Source organism: Pavona decussata, unplaced genomic scaffold (genome assembly GCF_977016875.1).
Source record: "Pavona decussata unplaced genomic scaffold, jaPavDecu1.1 SCAFFOLD_140, whole genome shotgun sequence".
In the NCBI taxonomy this organism is placed as follows: Eukaryota; Metazoa; Cnidaria; class Anthozoa; order Scleractinia; family Agariciidae; genus Pavona; species Pavona decussata.
This window is the reverse complement of record NW_028145553.1, coordinates 2,548,603-2,572,086: the sequence shown is the minus strand read 5'-3', so window position 1 is coordinate 2,572,086 and position 23,484 is coordinate 2,548,603. Positions and strand designations below refer to the sequence as shown.

Here is a 23,484-nt window from a genome sequence, read left to right as displayed (position 1 = left end):
TCTGATGTTTTCAGGGACATGCGCATGGTGAGTAGTGTAGGAGTTGAGGGTTCCAGATTCCACGACTTTAATCCTACTGAATCAAAATGAACAAATTCGCTGGCAATTAATAAATAATAAGTCATTTGATTGATTTTTACCAATGAGATTACTGCACAACGTTTTCTACAAGTTGTAGAGTCACTGATTCAAAGTGTGTGGACTTTGAAACTTTATGATTTAGATTGACTTTTGATATGGCCGATCTTTCTTAAAGCATGGAAGAAGAAGAAGACATATCAGAAACTGGTTCTAGGAGAGATTTCCTATGACTGGTTTTTGTTTTAGAGCTTAACCAGAAAGGAATGATACAGGTGGTATCATCTCGACTCTGACAAGCATACAACATAACCCATTTACAGTTAGTAATATTTTATGAGGCTGTCGCTGAGAAGACAATTGCTTCCTCCCAATAATTTTAACACTTTTTACGGACTTTTTCAACTCCTTTTATTGAAATTTTATTGAAAATTTGTTACCGGCGAATTGTGAACAACAACATGAAAACAGTGATGAATAAACCTTACAACCAGAAGCAAGAATAAAAAGAGCAACCATACTAGTACCCAAAAACGAAAACAGAGCATTGTTATCCTAGCTTACATGCCGTGGAGATTTAGAAATTTGAAAGAGACCAAGCAACGAAGAATACTGTAAAAATTACCGAGTCTGCCGTTCGGCGCTACGACCGAAAAGATCAAATTGACAGACCTGAGCCATGAAAGAGAACGCAGCAGAGCTCTTGGAGCAATTCTTTCTAGAGATAAGAGACATCAGAAAAGAAACAGATCCTTTTGCTTTGAAAACTGAATGCCATAATTTATTGGAATTTAAGCTCATTGTTATTTACCGTGGCCGCTTTCACACTCAAGAAAGTCTTTTAAGTGAATTTCTCTTCATCGAATTTTAGCTTACCTTCAAGAAAAAAGTTGTATCCGCTCTATCATGGTACATGTTCACCACAAAAAAAATATTAGAAGTGGTCCTTGAACAGTGTCAGAAGCTTTGTAAACTCAAATGAAAAGAAATAAACAACACCATCCAACGTCGCATGTTCATTCACAGAAGTAAAATTTTTTTGATCTGTGCGCACCGAACCCATTTAATTGCAGTACTTCCATGCTTACGTGACAGTCTTCGAGTCAATCAGAAACCGTCATTTTGAGACAGCAATACGACTTTATATTGACGTCTCAGCGCAATGGGATGATCTCTTAGGATCGCGATAACAAATAAAATCTATTTTTCGAAAAACATCATTTTGCGTTTACTGCATGTATTTGGTGAATATGAAAGACAGGACGTCTCAGTATGATGTCATAGGAACTTTTGCTATGAAATGAGTCGTCAATTGGCATCGTTTTCAGGACAGGTGATTGTCATATCAAAAGAAGTTGTGGGATATTTTAGCTAAATACGTCATGTTATAGAATTCTACCGATTAAATCATTACACAACGTTTTCTTCAAGTTGTAGAGGCAACGCTTCATATTGTCTGTAAAACTTACTTTGAAACGTTAGGATTTGGATTGATTTTAAAATGGCCGTCTTTTCTAAAAGCACAGACGATTTTTGTTTGGAAGAAGACATTTAGTAACTGAACTTGTTATGAAAGAGAATTTCAAGTTGAAATGACATGGTACATATGGGTAAGGTGGTTGGCTAGTTAACGTATTTGGGCTATGAAAGGAATAATAGAGGTGGCGTCATTTCAACTTGACAAGCATACAACATAGCCGATTTGCAACTTAGTAATATTCTATGAAGCTGACTTCGCTCAAGAGACAGTTGCCTTCTCCCAAAAATAAATTGTTTAACATTTTTACAAGACTTCTCCAACTCCTTCCAGTCTTTCCTCATCAAAATCCTAGTTCTTACATACAAAGCGCTTAATAATCTGGCTCCAGATTACATATGTGAACTCTTTTGCCCATATCTACCATCACGCCCATTAAGATCTGCTGACCAAAGGCTCTTAGCTACTCCTCGCTATAACACCAAGACATATGGAGCGAGAACCTTCTCTGTCTATGCTGCCAATGCTTGGAACTCCTTGCCGCTTCAAATAAAGAAGTCCGAGACATTGAACTCTTTTAAATCTTCAGTTAAGACATATTTATTTCGTAAATTTTATCAATTAGAGCAGGTTTTTTAATGTGACTATGAAGTTTCTTTTATATATATATGTATTTTTCTCACATTCGTAATTGGCATTTTTATAGAGTTGTAAAGCATTGAGACTTAGTGTAATGCTTAATTATATATTATTATTATTATTATTATTATTATTATTATTATTATTATTATTATTATTATTATTATTATTATTATCTTTTCACGTACATAAATCGCAATGTCTATAGGAGTTGAGGGTCCCAGAGATGAGCCATGAATTGCCATTGTTTTCAGGGCACGCAGGTGATTGTCATATGAAAGGAAGTTGTGAGATATTTTTACTCAATACCTCATTCCATATATCAGGGTAAAGGTAGTTGAAACTCCTCCTTCAGAGGAATTTTAAAATACTGAATGTTTATGGCTGGAATAACATCTTTTGGTTTGGCCTCAGCAGGGGCAGTCAGATCGTTTTAACGTGAGGCATATTTGTTTGTTCTGTATTCCATTCTCCGAATTTACTTATGTTAATGTTCACATTATCATTAACAAGGCGGTTTATAATTCTTCCGTGGGGTGAGATGGAACGTCATCACGTAAAGGCGCCACTTTCAGCCGCTGCCAGTCCATATTTTGATCTCACCCACCGACCGAACCCACGCATTAATGTGAAAGAAATGTGAAATCAGAGATCGAGATAGACCACTACAAAGTGGACTACGTCCTCAAAGTCTTTACGAACAGTGTGTTGGTTATTCAGCGCCCCACACGCAGATTATTAGGATCAAGCGGACGGGACCTACGGTTTATCCGAGAAGACTAGAAATTCTTTTCATTCGCAGATGCCATTACAAAGGCACCACTTTCTCCTCAGTTATCCAGCCTGGGTTGGAACTCGCGACCTCCCGCACGGTTGTCCGTTGCTCTCTCAACTGAGCTAACCGGTGGGCGGTTGGTTCTTCGCTTTACGAAAATGCTAGCATTTTTAAAGACATATTTGCCTCTCGGGAAAGGAAATTAATTAATTAGTTTTCCAGTGTTACGAAATGTTTGAGCTGGCATTTTGCGGAACAGCCCTGATGCCTTTTTAATTGTATCATTTGGTTTGTTTTAAATGGCAAAGAATTTGTTACAAAAGTTCACTCTTTTTGTTTTCTCGTTTTATGACGGTAATTCCATCGCTTGCATTCCCAGTTTAATCCGCTGGACGCGATCAAGGTTCGCACTGCTATTTCACTGTCAGGACGCGTTCTTACAAACGAAGATGCCCTTTAACTATTACAGCGCTAAACAGAGGTGACTTACAAATTAAACTTCCCACAATATCCTGAGGAATTGAGGCACACCAATACCTGTTTTTCGATATCAATATTATTGATGAAATTATCACATAAGTAAGAGTCAAACCTTGAACGAGTTGAGAATGCAAAGATAATCAACAGTCAAAGGGTATCTCTAATTGAAATTTTAAACGAGAATTTTCTTCCACATAGTTCATAAGATGCACTAAACCTCTTCTTAAATCAGAGTGCGTGGGCGACACCCAACGGTATTCATGGTAATCGCTTGCGAATATCGATATTTTTTAATCACTTCTCGATATCGATTCTAAGGAGTGTATGGTATCGCCCCATCCCCACCGCGACGATTAGAGTCAATTGTATGTACACGTTATCTGCGAATAATTTGACAGACTTTCCTCTAAAATACTCAGTTCCCTCCGTCAATGAAGCAAAATGGACATGTTCTATATCAGTGCCATTTTTCTAAGTCTTCCATGTTGCGTTGATCTTAGTGAAACCCGCTCTTCTTACTTCGCACTTTCTTTCCTAAAACAACCGCTTAAAGATTTCTGGAGTATTGCTGATTTTAAAGCAGACACAGAGATAGTTTGTGCTCTACGATGCAATGCAAATTCAAATTGCGATGAAGCCTTTTTTGACATAGACTCCAAGCAGTGTTTTCTGTACCGAGAGAAGAGAAATATTTCTTTAGATTCTCAAGCGGTCAAAAATAACAGAAGATCAAGTGTTGTTAGGATGGTTAAGGTGAGTAGCTTTTTTCGTAAATACCTGGTATATATAAAGTTTGCTTCATTTTAGTTGTAAACATTTTGATATTTTCTAGTCAGCATTGTATAAATGTTTAGTGTGTTTTGAGGAATGTTCTTACTTTTATATGGCTTCCACAAATTGTTCCACAAAATTACCGTGTTTAATTTTCTCTAAAAGTTGCCGCTCTCTACCAAAGTACTACAGATAAGAGCAAATGCCAACACCGGCCTCAATTAGGGATATCACCATTCAACGTGAAGTAAAAAATACGATATGGTTCGTTTTAAAACGGTTTTGAAGGGAGCGCTGACAGAAAAATGCCTTTTACAGAAAACGAAATCAGTGGTCGAATAAACAACGCCCTCAAACAAGCATCGCAAAAACAAAGAAATCATTAATAAAGGTCGCCCGCTTTTGTGCTCAACAGAAACGGTGATGATGTATTTGAAGCTCACTTACCTTAGCGCTTTGTCATTTCAATCCGTTCAGTTTTCAAATATGAGTGTTAATTATCAATGTACTTTTTCTTAATACAAACTTTTCCAAGTAATTTGTTTTGTTGTTGTTCTGGGTTGAGATGGAAATAATCGATCTGATTGGAAGCTCTCTTATCTCTCTTCCTCAATGCGTTAATTGTTAATTTACCTTATCTTAATGGAAACTTAGTTTTAATCCTGGTATTGTTGGAAAACAGTTTGTAATTTTGTTTGTTGTGGGTTAATATTAGAGAAATGATCTGAAGCTCTCTTTACTCCAGTGTGTTACCTTTTAATCAAAGAATATTACCGTCAGAGACCAATTTGTTAGTTCGTTAGTGACTTCTATTCCTATCCCATTTCTCTCAGAAGTGTTAATTTCAAGATATCTTGGTGAAAGACCTATTACATTTATTTTAACGAACTTAAGAAATGAAATGACCTATGGTTTATTGTTACTTACAATAAAAATCATTCGTTTCTTTTCATGCGATTTCAATGATCAGGGACTAAGATCAGGTGGCTGATTTTCATTGTTATTTCCGTAAATTGCCAGGCTCCATCCTTGACCAATTCATGTGTTTTAAACTAATTAAACGAACCTTTTCTTTCAAACTCGTTACCATTAATGTTTAAGTACCGTTAAAAGGGATTTTTTGTCCAATTCTCCTTTTTCATGGTAATTTGAAACTTTGATCTAAGCCCTGTAAAGGAAAATCCATGGACACTATTCGAAAGAGCACCTCAAATATAGTGAAAAAAATAAAAGAAAGAAAGGTAAAGTTTAGGAGGATTATCTTTTAAGATACGGAGGATATATTTTCGTTAAATCTGAAAATTTTATAGACGCTTGTATATTGAAACGGGCAAGTTGGTCTCATACAAACGTTTGGAAAAATTCCTGAGTTTACTTAATCTATATCTTTGTTATTTTAGATGACAAGATTCTCAAACGTGGCCCCTTTTACTAATTTTGAGGCGCACTTTCTAATAGGTAACTGACCTGGGTCAATATTTAAAATTATATTGACTGTAAGGATTTGAACGGTTTGTTTTGGGGTAAAATCGGTTCGGAAAGACTTAAGATGCCTGAGAAATTTGGATTGAGTTGTGGACAATTACTAGAGGTTTTTTTCAGCGAAAGCTCACCTCAAACTTTTCCAACCCTAAAAAACTAATCCCTTTTGTTTTCAGAGCGGTAAATACGTCATTAAAATTGCGTTAAAAGCTCAACTACCATTTTTGAAAGCCAACAGCAGCTCGTAAATTCGGTAAACAAAATTTCGTTCCCTAAAATTTTCGGCAATTTAGATTTTCAGCTGAGGAATCCGAACAACTTACTTTCCACAAGTTTGACTTTTTAAAGCAATAAAATGAAGTGGGAATGTAGGAAACAACACTTTCACGATTTTGCTTTAATGTTCTCGTTGATTGCCCCTGAATGAGGTGTGTTCCCATTTGTCAAACTGCAGTACCATCTTAGGGCTCTGATTTTTTGTTGTGGTTGTTTTCAACTTGAAAGGTCAACATTTCGAACAACTGCGGGGACTTTACTAACAAACACAAGATCAAGGGCAACGATCACACTGATAATGGTGAGTTACAGTGCATGATAAAGATCAACATCAATATCCCTTTTTTGATTATGAAGAGTCTCAGCTTATTACATGAGCAAAATTTTTTAAACGTTTTATATTCGTGAAAGGAGAGTAGCCCTAGAATGGGAATTAAGTTTCCCTCTACCACTATCCCGCCATCTTTAAGCTGTTTATTGTTTGTTTCCTTCATTTATAGATGGTTGAAGAATCATTAAACCTTAAACCTAAAAGATGACGATAACGGTGTTAATAATGATGATGATGGTGGTGACGGCGACAATATTGACTTAGTTTTACGGCCTTTTAAACCTAAATTAAGCGTTCTCTCAGTAATCCTACAGACCCTAATGACATCAAAATGACCATTACAGATCACAAGAAACACATGACTGTTAAGGTGCTTGGTTACTGTGGTTACTTCACCTTATCAATAGGCCCTTAGCGAAAATGTCAAATTTTATTCCTTGATGATGATATATCTGGCGTTCTCATCCATATGACTGTAAACAGGAAAAGAAAACAACAACACTTTGATGACTTCGTGCAGCGATATTTTACGACAAGACAGGTATGTTTATTCATTGGTCATCGAGAGAGGAAAATATATTTTCTGTCAACGAAAAGTCCTGTCTTTGTACTATATCGTTGTAGTGTGTGGCAGTCACTGTGAATCCGTCTTCTGGACTGTCTTGGACCCGAAGCCTCTAACTATCTCTCCATACTAAGCCTTGGACTCTACCGTTTCCTGAGAAAATTCAATTTTAGAACGAATCTTGGGGAAACTATGCAACGCCTACAGTCCATATACCCAATCAAATAGGAACAATGATAAGTAACTTGTCATACGTCATACCTTCTCGGGGGAAAGCAGTTCTAAAATCAATGAACTCGGGATTGAGCGGTTGACTCAAGGAAGAAAAAAAGATAGAAGCTCGTAGTCATTGGCTCCTGTAAAGGACACTTATTAATTAATAATTTAATAATAATAATAATAACAATAATAATACTAATACTACTACTACTACTGCTAATAATAATAATGATGATGATGATGATGATAATGATATTATTATTATTATTATTATTATTATTATTATTATTATTATTATTATTATTAAATTAAGTGAAATTACTAACATTACAGAAGGCAAATTCTTTTCTAGTTTTAATTTAATATTTAGGTGTGTATTAATTCATCATTTTAGATAGCGCAGGTCCACATCAGGACTTAATGTCTTGCCAATTCCCCAACCTGCTTTACCAAATAAACTATGTATGTATGTACGTATGTAGTCGTTTTTCCTATATATTTCGAAGACGTCATGCCCATTTTCACACCAATTCATTGCATCTTTCTTCCAAACTTGTACAGCTCAAGTAAGAATGGTTTCTACAAATTAACCACAGCTGGCATGACGTGGCACCCATGGTGTAGAATGTCTGGTATTACTGAATGTGGAGATGGGGCGTGGACAGAAGTGATGAGAATCGACGGCTCAAAGGTATTTTACTCATGTCCAGTGCTGTCAGAATTTCAACTGATGCTCTCTTGATTTTGTGTTTAGACCCAATGAATTCTGTTTATAGTTGCAGTAAAATGACACAGCTGTCTTAAACTTTTACAGTTTTAAGAAACAAATAAATCTATAAATTAATCAATCAATAAATATAGTCACAAATTTCCCTTGCCTTACAGGACACGTTCTCTTATCATTCTCACCAATGGACCAGCCAAACTGCTTATTACAGAACCACAAACACTCCGAGTGACGTTAACGAGAGAAAACATCGCGGATTCTGGCTCAGTTCATACACCAAACTTTGCCTTATCATGAAATTTTCCTCATCTCCTAAGCCCTTCCACATTTTAGTGAGTCACTCAGCAAAGTCTCTGTACTCGGCCCTACACGAGGGAGAAAATCAGACGTGTGAAAGGTTTACCCCACTTCGAGAGGTTTCAGTGGACCCCACGTGATATCGACACAAGTTGCTTGATTCAGGGTTACAACGTACATGGGCCACAACCATGGGTAATCCGATCACGTGTTGTAATGGTATCTCAGCCCACAAAATGTGCTTTACCATATGTGGTGCGTGGTGTTGGCATTGGCGTCAATGGCAATCGTAGCCTGAGTTGCGGAGCAGTAACGGTTACTAATCAGTTTAGTCGTCCGGTAGTAAAAACTTACCCATCCAAATACTGTGCAATCTACATTCAGTGAAAAAGGAAAATCCGACTGGTCGGGATAAAAGCAGTAAAATTAAGATAAACAAACAAAAAATAAACAGACATCTGTCTACATTTTGACTTTGCGAGACAGGAATTCGATGCTTTGCCTGCTTTCTCCCTGAGGCACGTGATGTGGCAGCGCGTGATTCGGGGGGCGGGAGGTTCAAAGTACGAAACTTGATAGGGCATGGGTTTTGTTGCATTTTATTTGAGCTGGCTCTCTTGCTGGTTTCATAACGAACTGCTTCACCGTGCTGACGAGTTCCAATAAGAACGAAACAGCTGTCCACGGTTGCAGCCCTGTTTTGTCGGTTTCTGTCGGGTTGTTGTCTCGGAAAGTCAACTTTTTCACGTAATATCGGCCTTTCAGTTTGTGTTATAACAACTCTGCTTAATTTTGAAAGCAGTGCGGTAACGGATTTAGGAAGGGATCCGAAGGCCCGGCCCCTCCTTGGTTTTTGGATCAAAAACGAGGCCTGTAGGACCCAGCCGCCGAGATACCGTAAACTGGCGCTTATATTAGCCTCCCTGTTATAGGCACATCTACTTGCAAACCACAAAACAAATCCATTATAAGCGCCCCCCTTCCCCCTGGATATAAGCCCCTCTCTATTTTCGTTCGTGTTGTTAGTTTTAATTTTGTTCCAAATGTTGACGTTTTAGAGCTTAATTAAAAACCAGCAAATGAAAAACGTATTTCGATCAACACTGCCATAGCTCGTTTCGAAACGTTTTTTTTATTATTCCAGATATGAGTCCCTCCGTTTACAAGCCCATCTAAAACCCCTTACGAAGTTGTACAAGCCCAGGGCTTGTAAGTGGCAGTTTACAGCATTTCGTTTCTAAAAAGAAAAGTAAGTCGAGCGTTCTAGACCACGCACTTCACCAATAAGCGAAGGTTTGGACTCGCTGTTGTCATGTATGACATCTTTTGGTGTCATCAGATTTTTAACTATGGTATATTTATGCTAACGTTTGCAACAGATAATTAGTAGTAAGTCTCAAAGTAGCTAAATAGAATAGAAAGAGTTAATTAATGATCCTGACTGGTTTTTTTTTTTCAGTGGATGTACATACCTTCTTTGAGCTGACGTTTATAGTATATTCAGTATACTGTATTCTGCGTTTTTCCTTTTTTGTTAATTAACTTAAAATTCCACTTACAACGCAAAGCAGACGGTGTACACGTCACGTCATCGCCGCCATGTTGGTGCACCATCAACAAAAGTTTCTTATCAAGCTATTTATGTTATGGTACACCAACCCTACCGCCACGCTATTGTATATGCGATTTGTTGCTCTATGGATTAGTTGCATTCGATCCATAAGTATCGGCTGAATTGGAAATAAACCGAGGTAGCTTCCTTTGTCAATAGGAAAGTTATTAGCTTAAGTGAAATAGTAAAGGGTTTTCACGCGAGAGTCTCAGTAGATTGTGCAGTGTGTACGTCAAAAGTGAGAGTAATTGGGAAAGGGGCTATTTTTTCGAATTCGTGGCAAGATAACCTTCAAACCCTAACCCTATTTCTGACCAAATATGTAATTTTTAGATAACTCTTTTGACATCAGGCCTCTAAAATTAATACCCATGTTCACTTCTGGTTTCTTCAATCCATTCCCGTTTTCAGACTTTCAGACCAAAAAGGTTAAAAAACCAAACCATTTGGCGCCTCCTCCCCCTTTCAGAATTTTCTCGTATCTCAGGCTTTTTGGGCAGAGGTTGGTCGCCAGGAGAGACTCTGGGGAACTGAATTTTATTACCGCGGGATTTCTGCAGTAGGCAAAGCAAGCTGTTAAATAAAAAAACTTATTTTTTTGAACTCCCTAGAGTCTCTCCTGGCAACTAATTGCTGGCCAAAGAGTCTGAGGAGTCTGAGTATCAGATTGCATCTTTCAACGAGGTGAACGTCTTGGATGTATGTACTAGTGGTCTGCAGCGGTCCTTTTCCCTCGGCTTCGACTTAGCTGCGAAGTGGCCATGGACCGGCTAATGTAGCAGTTTTTGGTTGTTTACTTATACAGATAAAGGTGGTTAATGATCACAATGTTTCTGGGACTCCATGTCCCCAGATCTCCTTGACAATTATTCCTAAAGATCCAGGCCTTCATGAGCTCACACTCAATGAACTCCGTGACGCCCAGTTGTTCATGAGCTCAGTGTTCGTGGCGACTGTGAGGAATAATTTTTCATAATTTTATGCATAGACATTCATGTATAAGGGAAAAATGCTATAAGTTTGCACCAGAAGAAACCATCAGTTAAAAGAAATATATTTCACCATCTTATTTCCATGACCTGGGCCCGGCGGTTGTTCAAAGCCCGATTAAGCTAATCCTGGTTAACGTGAACGTGACTCCAGTTAAATTACTAATCAATCAAGACAAATTTTTTCCCTCAGTTTAAACTTACACTTTTCTTTATATTTACCTTCAAATTAGCTGATTAAAACATTTCTAAACGCGCAAGATCAAAACCTCGGTTAACTTTTAATCGGGGATTAGCGTTAATCGATCGGCTTTCAAACAAACCGGGCCTGGAGGATATCGATATGAGCTGAAAACCGACTACTAAGAAGCCGCTGTTTGTTATATGATAAACTAATATAATAAACTTATTGCAATATAATAAAGCCATTGCACATAGGGTTCCGATTAGGCAGACAGCTTTCGTATTGATAGTAGAAATAGAAAACAAAAATTCACTTTCCCTTTCCTGCTTTAATTTATGCAAGAGACGGACCCATTTTGAGGTAAAACTGAATGGCCATCTTAAAGTTTACGTAACTTGTTTTCAGTGTTCTTGGTAAGTTTAATTTAAAAGATTTGTGACATTGCCACTTGAAAATGTATGAAAACGTACAGATCTGACTAATTTAAAACGAAATTTAAACAGAAATTAAGAAGAGGGGCTGTACGCGCCATTAGCTAGATCAACCACTGGGAAGCCAACTGTGAAATGGCTGCACGCCTTTTCCCACGCTTGACACTGATTGGTTTATTGGACTGTTTACGTCTTTTGCGATTGGTCAGAGTAATTACATTAGTCTGGTTTTGGTTTTATGACACTCAATCAAAAAGCTGCTCGAACGGCAGTTAATGAAGAAAAAATCTGCAAACTGTTCGGCGGTTTTTAGGAGATTCACCTCTTAAATAAAAGCATACGTTCTTGTTGTGTAAGATCATTTTGAGGAGATAATTTAACAACAATAATTCTATAAAGCTTAAAAAATACATAACAATATATGGCATTCTTTCTTTTTTTGTTTTTCAAACTGAGGCTTAATCATCTCTAAAAAAAATTCCTGGCTACCCCTAATCTTTTTTTGTTTGAATTAGTGTGCACCGCCCTAAAGAAATTCGAGGTTCGCAGACCATCCCGAGATGTACAGAACGCATGCGCAGTAGCAAAAGGAGGCACCGTCTTTAATTCCATTCTCACGTTATTTGTTATATAAATATTTTACACAATTTTTTTACGGAATGACACCATTCTTCTCAACACATCTGCTCCTTTTACTTTGTTCAAAGCAAAAGACGGCATATACCGAGAAGAACTTTTATTGTAACCAGGCAGTCCTACATTCTCCATACAGTATCAAACTCGCGAAACCCTCGAAAAGAGAAGTTGGTGGCACTACTAAAGTACAGGCCAGTATATTTCGTGACGTTTATATGGACGTTTCAATCATAGGTTCTTTTAAAAATTGCTTGGTCGGTCGCCATCTGTGATGTCTGTCTGAGAATACTCCAGTTATTTGTTCTTAAAGTTATTTGTTTTTTAAAGGAGCAGTGTCGCCGATATTTAGCGTGCTTTAGAATAGCGAAAAATATATTTGTATTCATGGAAATGTTAAAATAGTGGTTCACTATGGTTAACAATTACCGTACGAGTATACATTAGCTAGTATTTGTTATCTTTTGCTGCGGATGGCTTGGATGGAAGTGGATTACAACTTAAAAAAACTGGCCAACTATTTCAAGTTTTTCGCGTTTATTTTGGGGAAATTGCTAAAACCTGATTTACAATTTGTATTTCATCGGACAAATCAGTTAGTATTTTCCTACCGGTGCTCTACGAACAATTTCATGTTAGAAAAAAGGTTCTATGTTAAATTTTTGAGTAGCTTTGACTAAAATACTGCGAAATCTCCGTTACAGTGCCTCTTTAAAGTCTGCTGAAAATAAGCTAATGTCGTTTGGCGAGCACAGCTCCTATTACAATGGCATCTCGTTATGATGGACATGATTGAAATTGGTTCCTTTTAATTTTGTAACTAAACAAGTCAATTCGCCAGAAAATAACACAGAAGTGTCAACTTAAAGAACAAAGGCTTTCATCTCTTTTAAATTCAAGACTTGTGAAAGTGTTATCTTCTTGTAAATTCAGTACTATAGATTCCACATACTGTAACTGCTTAAGACAATTTATTATACGTCAGACATATATCTATTAATTTTTCTATCTGCTTTCAAAATTCCAAAATATTATTTTTCCAATAACTTGAATATAAAGGACGCAACAAATTGGAAATTTTGCACCCAATTAACAATTTTCTGTAATTTCGAACACAGAGTTTCAATAGCGATGATGAGATGGCGGTTTCCGTTACAGTATTGATTTCGTCAAACACGAAAGACTGTAATTCTTGATTTGTTCGTGGAACTCCTATTCGGAAGGTTTTAATGAAAGTGTACTGGCATTCTTTTGAAGTACCTGTACACGATTATTGTTGTAATCAGTCACAAACAGTTTTCCATCGGCAGACACAACAACATCTTGTGGCTTGTCAAACTGACCAGACTGTTTGCCTTGAGTTCCGACAGCAAATGCTCTTCCATCTATCGTAAACATATGAAGCCGGTGATTTCCGCTATCGCAGACAACGAGATTGTCTTTACTGTCAACAGTCATGCCTCTTGGGTCCCTCAACTGTCCTTCGCCAGAGCCCTTTTCGCCAATCTTATACATGAATTCTCCATCACTGCTGAACACTTCAACACAGTGAGTATCGAATGTGACGAAGTATTTTCCATTGTGGTGAATGATGTAGTAAGGTTTGGCTGCCCACCGACTGCTAAACTCTTTGATCAACTTTCCTTGCTGTGAGAATTCTTTCACGGACGCGCTCCCCCAGTCACACACTAGTATTTTGCCTTCAGGTGACACGCAAACACCCCATGGGCAATCGAGCACCTCAGTACCAAACGTCTTGATGGTCACGCCACATCGATCGATCACGTGAATCATCGGATTGTCGCTGTCAGACACCACGATATTACCCTCGGAGTCAAAATCGACGCCCACTGGGTTTGTCATGTCATAGCTTCCTTCTAATTGCGTGACATATTTGCCGCGCTGATTGAAGAGCAAAATCCGACGATTCCACGAGTCAGCAACGACAACCTCACCCGAGGAGCTTACTGCGATACCACAAGGCCGTTTGAGTTGCAGCCTGTCTTGGCCAGGGGTCTGACCAACTGACATGAGTGGTTTGTATTCTTGAGGTTTGGCGGCGTTTTCAAGGCTCACCCGACTAGCTTTTAGGTACTCGGCCCTTGTGGTCACGTGGACTGTAAAAGGATTCCCCTTGATTTGCTCTCCACGAACTCTGGCGTCTATGTGGTAAATACCCGTCTTTAACGGTGTGTAACTCACGACATAACTTCCGTCTTTCTTGTCTTCGATTCTGGTCGGAATCGTTGTACCTTGTTTTGACTGGATACGAACCGTGACGCGGTCGTTCTCGGAGTAACTCGGACTGTGGTCGGAATCTTTCGTGTGAATCGTGAATTGGATTCGTTCTCCAGTTCCGGTGAGACGTTGCGTCATGTGCTCTCCCTCGGCTGTCGAATTCGCGGGATCGGTGTAGCTCACGAAGATTCTTCCGAGCTCGGATTGTTCAAGGGTTCTCAGAACATTTTGATCGGGAATGTAATCGACATTGATGCTCTTCTGTGAGCGTGGCGTTGTCTTGGGCTTCGTAGAAATGAGCTGCTGAAAGCGCCTTTTCACCGGTCGCTCCATATCCAAAATCTCTCCACCGATGTCCCTCTTCAAGACATCTTTGGCGTACTCGTGCGTCTGCTGCATTTGACTTAAGTGTAGCTCGAGCTCCTTTCGCTGTTTAATTATGGAAAGCTGTTGATCTTTGTAAATACCCTCCAGCTCTGCAAGCATTTTGTCGCCGTGTCTCCTCAGAAAACTGATCAGATCTTCAATTTTTTTCAGCACCTCTTGGCGTGCAGTGATGACTCTCCGTTCCACAGTTTTGTAACTCTGATCGACGCGCTTGATCTCTTCACGGCATGACAATATCCTGTCTTGCAAACTATCCATGGCATGTAGAATACGCTTCTTGCTCTCTTTGCTCGCTTCAATGATCGCGGTTACATTATGCCCTCTATGCGAGTTATTAGCACATTTCTCGCAGACCTGCCTCTCGCAATCCTTGCAAAAGAAGTCCAACGATTCTGTCTTGTGCCCTTCTTGGCCACAGGACATTGGCGCTTGGATCAACGTGGGGAGATCCTTCGCCGAAAAGTCTTTTAAGTCAGCAATGCGGTGAACTTTCATCGCCTTAATCCTCGCGTGTACCTCGACACAACTCACACAAACAAGGCATTTACAATCAAAGCAGTAAGAGACTGCGGACGACTTGCGATCGCAGCTTCCGCAAGCGAATTCAGGCGTGTTATTTCGTATCCTGATCATCTCTTGCAACCGACTAAGGTGCAGCGGTGATGGGAGGCTCTCAATATTTACACCTTCAGGCAGATCGATTATATCTTTACATAACGGGCACTTGGGTCGTTCTGCTCCAAGGTTTTCCATTTCTAGGCGTCGAAGACAGCCACTGCAGAAACTGTGAAGACATGGTAGTGTTTTGGGATTGTTGAAATACCCCTTGCAGTGGTAACAAGTGAACTTGCCTCTGAGATTAAAGAGAAAATCACTTAGTGTCGCAGTGGTGGCCATTTTAAGCGATACAATGTATGTAAATATTATACCGTAATTATTGAGCGTTTAGCGCGAATGCTTCAATTTGAATAAAGTACTTATGCGGTTTTGCATATCAAAGGTAGAGAGCAGACAAGTAGTCTAATTTGGTCACCTTTATGTCACAAGCCCAGGTGATACAACTGATATATGAAACGATTTATCTATGTTAGTAAGACCGATGCTAAGTGCGTAATTCAGCTATCCCTCCTAGATGTTTCAAATAAATTCAAAATTAAAGGAGAAACTTCCATAATTCTGGGCATTTTTCTCTCGCCTTTCCTGCATGCTTAGACACAAAACACCCTTCTTGAGCAAATATCTCTCGAGTCGAATTGCCAGTGAAGTTCAAAAAATAACGTCAACTTTTTATAGAAGTGGTCGCTTTTAAAAAGTCGTCAATATTTCAATACGACGTGTCAAACTTCACCCAGGTCTGAAATAACACGCATTCAATTCAACACCTACCCCATTTACGATTTTTTAAAACTATAAAATGACACCAGTTACTACTACATAAACTGTGAAATACTGCGGGGAAAACTCATCAGCGACGCAAGGAAGTTAACTGTTCAGTGGCTTTTTGTTTGCATGGACGAATCTACCGATTTTATTCACAAACTAGAGTTAAAATGTAAATTTTAATCAGAGCTTTTAGCTTGTTTTGACTGAGCGGGGAAATTAAATTTAAAACTCTGCAATTTCCTGTCAGAACGTTTGCGTGCTATCTGAGAAAACAACGTAAAGGAAGTGAACCATTTCGCATGTGAAATAAGCACTGCAGGCTCAATATTTTGACTTCTGTGAATTTTATTTATAAAAACAAGAAAATTATATTGACACTTTGTTAAAGACAATCTCTATGCAAATTTTCATCGGCGTTGTTTTTATCCGAGTCTTTCATGTACGATAAGGCTCATTAATTTACACTCAACGTTAATCCAAGACAAAACAAAATCCACTTATTTGGGTGTCTAGTTTAATTGCGAAAACAACACAACGGACAGGGGACAAATAAAACGTTGAACGTGGGATTCACGCAAGAAAGAATAGTACTGAACATTTTACTGTACATTTTACAGGTGACCATTTGAAGCGTAGGAGGTTGCATGGCGTAAAAATTTGATCGCAAATTACGCAACAATATTCCCTCGAAAACCTACCTAAATTACAACACAGTCTCAAAAGAAAGCTCACTTGGTGTGTTTTGAAGTTCCTTGGAGCTCCTGAAAGTCCTTTTGAGCGATTTGTCTCTAAGCGGCTGATCCACGAGCAGAATATTAATTTGTAGTACAACTTATGCTGCACTGGACCAGCCGCTGAGAGATAGACTGCTCAAAAATGTGGGCTTTCGGGAGCTCCAAGAAGCCATTAAAACACAGCAAAATACACCAGTTGAGCTTATTATCGCCAGGCATCAAGCATTGTAATAAAAACTCATTTAAATGTAACATGCATGTTTTCCTTCTGAATAATCATACATTTTTTTCCTTGAAAAGACTTAAACGTCATTTTAAAAAGAAGACCTCGCGAAATAAGGGATTCGTAAGCAGGTAAACAATTTAAAGCAGGCATCATATCAGCTAGAACACCTGCTAGCTGACTGAAAGAGCAAGTGAACTGAAATGAACATAGATAGAACTTGCCCTCCTTCCTGCTTGAGCCAATCTCAGAGTCGTGTCTCGTTGTTCCGACTTTCGAGATTGTGAATGAAATCCTAAACAGTAATCATGCATTCATAGACTGGTGACAAACAGTAAAGACCGCTTTCATGCTGTTTTGTACGATTAGTACGAAAGCTTCAAAAGAGGTATGCAAAGTGGTTCTTACATTACAAGTCCTTTAATTAAAGCTGAGAAATCGGCCCATTTTCAATAGAACAGTCTATTGAGCACTCACCATCCCTATGGTAATGGCTGCGACATAAACTGGCTAAACACACTGTGCGTTTACATCAATTTCTAGTGCCTTGAACCTTTTTAGAATAATTAACAATTCAATGCGATCAACGAAACAATAGAATTGATACAAACACCTTTTATAGCTTCTCGGTTTTCACTTCTCAGTTCCTGCGTGACGCGCGTTGAATTTTCAGAGTTCGCTTTCTGATTTTAGCCCTTGCCTGAAGCAGTTTTCATGTTCCTAGTTCCTAGGCCTCTTTCTGTCCGTTTCGGGTCACGTGTCACCGAAAGGTTACCGAGACGAATTGACGACGAGAGTCTGGAAGAAAACGGTACAGGGACTAGGCAAGTCAGGCAAGTGCAGGTTAATGTGAAAGGCTTGAATACGACCACAGCCACTGTTTATTTTGCCGTGAAGTCATATTAAGCTTCATCCTTTGGATCAAATTTTACGTTTTTCAGTGGCATCCAAAGAAAATTTCTCTTGGTTTTATATTTTCAAGTTTAGTAAGCACTGAGTGCCATCACGCTTTCCTGTTAAGGACTGTGCCTCTTTTTGCCACTCCGCGTATGTTCTGTGCATCTCCGAGAAATACGGCTTTCTTAAGGACGGTGCACGTGCCTGCTAATAGAAAGGTGTTGTTGCGCAGATGACTATGCGGGAAAAGCAGATCTGAAGGAGAGTTTTTGGAATCCAAAAAGAAAATAAGGGGTAACCACGAACTTTTCAGAAATAACTAAGCTTCAATTTGCTGAATTTTTGGGGAAAGCATATACTGTTGTGTATTTTAAATTCTTTTACTAGAATCATTATTACTGATAGGGGTGATAGGGGGTTTCCCATGGGTGGTGCCTACTAATATCGGACTATTTTTGCGCAGTTTAAAACTATACGGAGAAAACAATACTTAGCAAGTGCTCTTGGTATCCAAAAATTAAATTACGGGTAACCATGCATTTTTCAGGAATACAAAAGCTTCAATTTGAAAAAAATGTCATACTTTGCTTTGTATTTTACTGTTTTTTTTTTATTTATTATTAGTTTTTTTTTTTACAATAATTGTTGCCTAACTATCTCTTAAAAATGCGTGGTTACCCCCAATTTTCTTTTTGGATTTCAATAAACCTTGCTGTGATCTGCTTTCTTCACATAGTCATAAATCACACAAAGATACTTCTTTATTAGTAGGCATGGTCCTTAACATTTGCATTTCCCGCATAGTCATAAACAGCGCAAAAATACCTCTCGGTAACGTCAGGGTAACCGAATAAGAACATGCTTCAATTTGAATAAAGTACTTCAGGGCCGTACATAGCGCGGGGGCAGAGGGGGCAGCTGCCCCCGCCAGCAAAACTTTCTCTCTCTTTTTTTTTCTAACATAGTGTTTGAGTTTGCTGAGCTATTTCTTGTAGCTATACTGCGCTGCAATCACACGAAAATCAACTAATTTGACTGAAAAAATCTTCCTTCAATGTGAATTCCAAATAATTATTTTGGAAAATCTTTCGAGGTAAAAGCCAGTACGAGTTTTCTTATGAAAATAATGATTTTTTTAATTGGTCGTTAATTAAAGGCCTGCGCTACTCTCAAGTATTTGTAGCGGGTTTGGAGGATTTGATAGAGCCTTGGATTTAACCATCGTATGTTTAACATCACAGGTCATTTGTGCCTGATGAGTTTTAATGTCCTCTTAATCTGTGAGTTCAACGATGGTGTTTTTGATGCCACATAGGGCATTCAGCTGGGTTTGATTTGGCTCATTTAAGTGCGTGATAGTTTTAACTGTCTTTCTTATTGAGATGTGGCAATAGTAAGTAAGTAGGTAAGTGAACTTTATTTAGACAGGGTGGCCCAATCAGCTACGGGGCTGTTATCCTGAGGGGCCCTGTATACACCTAAAATAATTATTATTATGGTATGAGAAAAAAATTACAATACATATGACTCAAACACTTTTGGGTTAAAATATCATAGGATAGAAAAAATAAATAAAAACATTTGCACACCAAGAAAAAAATCTATGCAAAATCGTGTTTCATCATTAGTCGCTTAAAAGCCTCCAAGTACGCTGCCCGTTTGTATGTTTCAGGTAACCAATTAAATAAAATCGCTCCGGAGTATCTAAAAGTTCTCTTCCCGAGGCTAAGTTTGGGTCTTGAAGGATGAATGTCTTCACGCCGACGTGTATTGTAACTATGGAAACTGTGGTTTCTATTAAAATAATCAGAAAGATACTGGGGCACTAAATCATTAAGACATTTGAAGACTAAGATAGATTTGTTCCTTTTCCTGTTGGTTTCTAAGTTAGGCCATCCTAGTGTCTTGAGAGCTTCGCTGGTGCTATCTCGTCTGACAATTATACGTGCAGCTCGATTTTGTAGGCGCTGTAATCTACTCTTGCACTCAACAGAATTGCAATGTTTAGTTCCAGCTAAACAAGGTGTTTACGCCATAATAAATCATGACAATTTAAGACCAAGCACCAGTGTGTTCCAAAAGGCGACCCGCGGTCCACCTCAAAGCCCACGGCCCGGCGGCCCGCGGCCCACTTCCCAGTTAATGGCCCCACGGCCCGCGGCCCACCTCACCTCAGTTCACGGCCCAGGCAATTCTTTTTACACCCACTTCAAGATAATGGATAACTACTTTAGCCTAATTTAGGTCAGATAGCTTGCAGTTAGCCTATTTATTTGGGGTAAGGATATCTAGCCCAAAAATTGCTAATTTCGGTAGTCAGTCGTCGGTAGTCTAGTGGTAAAGTTCCGCTTGGGAATTCGACGACCCGGGTGTGACCCTTCCTTTTCTAACACAAAAAAGTAGTAAAAAGAAGCTAAGTGTTTTATTTATAGTATTTCCAGATTTTTGGTCAGCTGAGCTTCGGCATGTGAGTGTGTTCGACCGACTTGTCGGTGGACAATGGTGAGACTCGATTCGTTTGTAATTTCAATCATTTTAATCCTCTGCAGCTTGTAGCTGTTGCTTTTTCCTCAGAGGAAAACGTTTGATCCTATATATGTACGCCCGTACATATAAATGTTCGTACGCGGATGACCCAGAATTTTGTCAACATAGTGGACATTCGTTCTCAAACGACGTAAGTTTCAACAGACTTGAAACTTTTATCTAATGAAATTATCTTATGAATTCGGCGTTTAGTAGTTTTAAATAGTTGTATATTGCCAACATGGGATTACGTCCTGGGCAGTTTGACTTTTTGGGGTCTGGTTTTAATCTTCAGTGGGGACTTGTAATGTGACCTCATTCGCCGAAGCAAAAGCTGATAGTCACAAAACCTTTTTAAAAATTGTGTACTCAATAAACCAAAATAATGTTATTTAATGAATTACTTACAAAAAATATGAACTGGACCGCGGACCGTGGGGCCATGAACTGCGAAGTGGACCGCTTTGAGGTGGACCGCGGGCCGCTTTTTAGCAAAAACCTCCTTTAAAAGTCTTAGAGGCAACTCTCTGTGTATGTGTGTAGGGGTGAAAACAAAAACGTCTAACTAGAAACCCTGTCTGTCCTATGAGGGGTGTGCGGAGTTTGCCTCCTCAGACAAAAAATCCTACGTACGGCCCTGTACTTATGCAGTTTTGCATATCAAAGGTAGAGAGCAGACAAGTAGTCTAATTTGGTCACCTTTATGTCACAAGCCCAGGTGATACAACTGATATATGACACGATTTATCTATGTTAGCAAGACCGATGCTAAGTGCGTAATTCAGCTATCCCTCCTAGATGTTTCAAATAAATTCAAAATTAAAGGAGAAACTTCCATAATTCTGGGCATTTTTCTCTCGCCTTTCCTGCATGCTTAGACACAAAACACCCTTCTTGAGCAAATACCTCTCGAGTCGAATTGCCAGTGAAGTTCAAAAAATAACGTCAACTTTTTATAGAAGTGGTCGCTTTTAAAAAGTCATCAATATTTCAATACGACATGTCAAACTTCACCGAGGTCTGAAATAACACGCATTCAATTCAACACCTACCCCGTTTACGATTTTTTAAAACTATAAAATGACACCAGTTACTATTACATAAACTGTGAAATACTGCGGGGAAAACTCATCAGCGACGCAAGGAAGTTAACTGTTCAGTGGCTTTTTGTTTGCATGAACGAATCTACCGATTTTATTCACAAACTGGAGTTAAAATGTAAATTTTAATCAGAGCTTTTAGCTTGTTTTGACTGAGCGGGGTAATTAAATTTAAAACCCTGCAATTTTGTGTCAGAGCGTTTGCGTGCTATATAAGAAAACAACGTAAAGGAAGTGAACCATTTCGCATGTGAAATAAGCACTGCAGGTTCAATATTTTGACTTCTGTGAATTTTATTTATAAAAACAAGAAAGATATTGACACTTTGTTAAAGACAATCTCTATGCAAATTTTCATCGGCGTTGTTTTTTTCCGAGTCTTTCATGTACGATAAGGCTCATTAATTTACACTCAACGTTAATCCAAGACAAAACAAAATCCACTCATTTGGGTGTCTAGTTTAATTGCGAAAACAACACGACGGACAGGGGACAAATAAAACGTTGAACGTGGGATTCACGCAAGAAAGAATAGCACTGAACATTTTACTGTACATTTTACAGGTGACCATTTGAAGCGTAGGAGTTTGTATGGCGTAAAAATTTGATCGAAAATTACAGAACAATATTCCCTCGAAAACCTACCTAAATTACAACACAGTCTCGTAAAACAAGCTCACCTGGTGTGTTTTGCTGTGTTGTGAGAGTTTCTCGGAGCTTCTGAGAGTCCTTTTGAGCGATTTGTCTCTAAGCGGCTGATCCACGTGCAGAATATTAATTTGTAGTACAACTTATGCTGCACTGGACCAGCCGCTGAGAGATAGACTGCTCAAAACGTGGGCTTTCGGGAGCTCCAAGAAGCCATTAAAACACAGCAAAATACACCAGGTGAGCTTACTATCGCCAGGCATCAAGCATGGTAATAAAAACTCATTTTAATGTAACATGCATGTTTTCCTTCTGAATAATCATACATTTTTTTCCTTGAAAAGACTTAAACGTCATTTTAAAAAGAAGACCTCGCGAAATAAGGGATTCGTAAGCAGGTAAACAATTTAAAGCAGGCATCATATCAGCTAGAACACCTGCTAGCTGACTGAAAGAGCAAGTGAACTGAAATGAACATAGATAGAACTTGCCCTCCTTCCTGCTTGAGCCAATCTCAGAGTCGTGTCTCGTTGTTCCGACTTTCGAGTTTGTGAATAAAATCCTAAACAGTAATCATGCATTCATAGACTGGTGACAAACAGTAAAGACCACTTTCATGTTGTGTTGTAAGATTGGTACGAAAGCTTCAAAATAGGTGTACAAAGTTGTTCTTACATTTACAAGTCCCTTAATTAAAGCTGAGAAATCGGTCCATTTTCAATAGAACAGTCTATTGAGCACTTACCGTCCCTATGGTAGTGGCTGCGACCTCACGGCTGGAACTGGGTAAACACACTGTGCGCTTACATCAATTTCTAGTGCCTTGGACCTTGTTAGAATAATTAACAATTCAATGCGGTCAACGAAACAGTAGAATTGATACAAACACCAGTCTTAGCTTCTCGGTTTTCTCTTCTTAGTTCTTGCGCGTACGCGCGTTTAATTTTCACAATTCGCTTTCTGATATTAGCCCTTGCCTGAAGCAGTCTTTTCCTAGTTCCTAGGCCTCGTTCTGTCCGTTTCGGGTCACGTGTCACCGAAACGAGTTAACCGCGAGAGTCTGGAAGAAAACCGTACAGGAACTAGGCAAGTCAGCCAAGTACAGGTTAATGTGATAGGCTTGGATGCGACCACTGTTTATTTTGCCGTGAAGTCATCTGTGGATGGAAACGTTAAGCTTCATCCTTTAGATCAAATTTCACAATTTTCTGTGGCATCAAAAAAAAATTTCTCTTGGTTTGATATTTTCAAGTTTAGGAAGCACTCAGTGCTATCCGGCACGCTTTCCTATTTTAAGGATGGGGCCTCTCTTTGCCACTCCGCGTATATTTTGTACATCTCGGGATGGTCCGAGAAATACGGCTTTTTTAAGGACTGCGCCT

At 38.8% G+C, this 23,484-nt stretch overlaps 1 protein-coding gene and 1 pseudogene across 5 annotated transcripts; one reads left to right on the top strand and one right to left on the bottom strand.

Annotated features, from left to right (window-relative positions):
• Positions 1 to 7,658: 7,658 nt before the first annotated feature.
• LOC146467011 (uncharacterized) lies at positions 7,659 to 8,988 on the top strand (annotated as a pseudogene). The gene is made up of 2 exons (XR_014867918.1): positions 7,659 to 7,784; positions 7,979 to 8,988. The product of XR_014867918.1 is annotated as an uncharacterized LOC146467011 (transcript).
• A 3,498-nt stretch (positions 8,989 to 12,486) lies between these two features.
• Positions 12,487 to 23,211, bottom strand: LOC146467010 (E3 ubiquitin-protein ligase TRIM45-like). 4 transcript variants are annotated; one of them, XM_085126528.1, is made up of 2 exons: positions 22,848 to 23,211; positions 12,487 to 15,444 (listed from the first exon to the last, which is right to left on the bottom strand). In XM_085126528.1, exon 2 carries the CDS (start codon positions 15,342 to 15,344, stop codon positions 13,179 to 13,181), a length of 2,166 nt encoding a protein of 721 aa, XP_084982654.1. In that variant the 5' UTR covers positions 15,345 to 15,444; positions 22,848 to 23,211; the 3' UTR covers positions 12,487 to 13,178. The 4 variants fall into 4 exon arrangements, with proteins under 4 accessions (XP_084982654.1, XP_084982652.1, XP_084982655.1 ...); XM_085126526.1 differs by lacking the exon at positions 22,848 to 23,211 and adding an exon at positions 17,409 to 17,609; XM_085126529.1 differs by lacking the exon at positions 22,848 to 23,211 and adding an exon at positions 16,707 to 16,771.
• Between the last annotated feature and the right edge of the window lie 273 nt (positions 23,212 to 23,484).

Bases quoted from the DNA above. Each gene is read 5' to 3' on its own strand.
- LOC146467010 (XM_085126525.1), bottom strand. From the start codon at position 15,488: ATGGCCACCACTGCGACACTAAGTGATTTTCTCTTTAATCTCAGAGGC.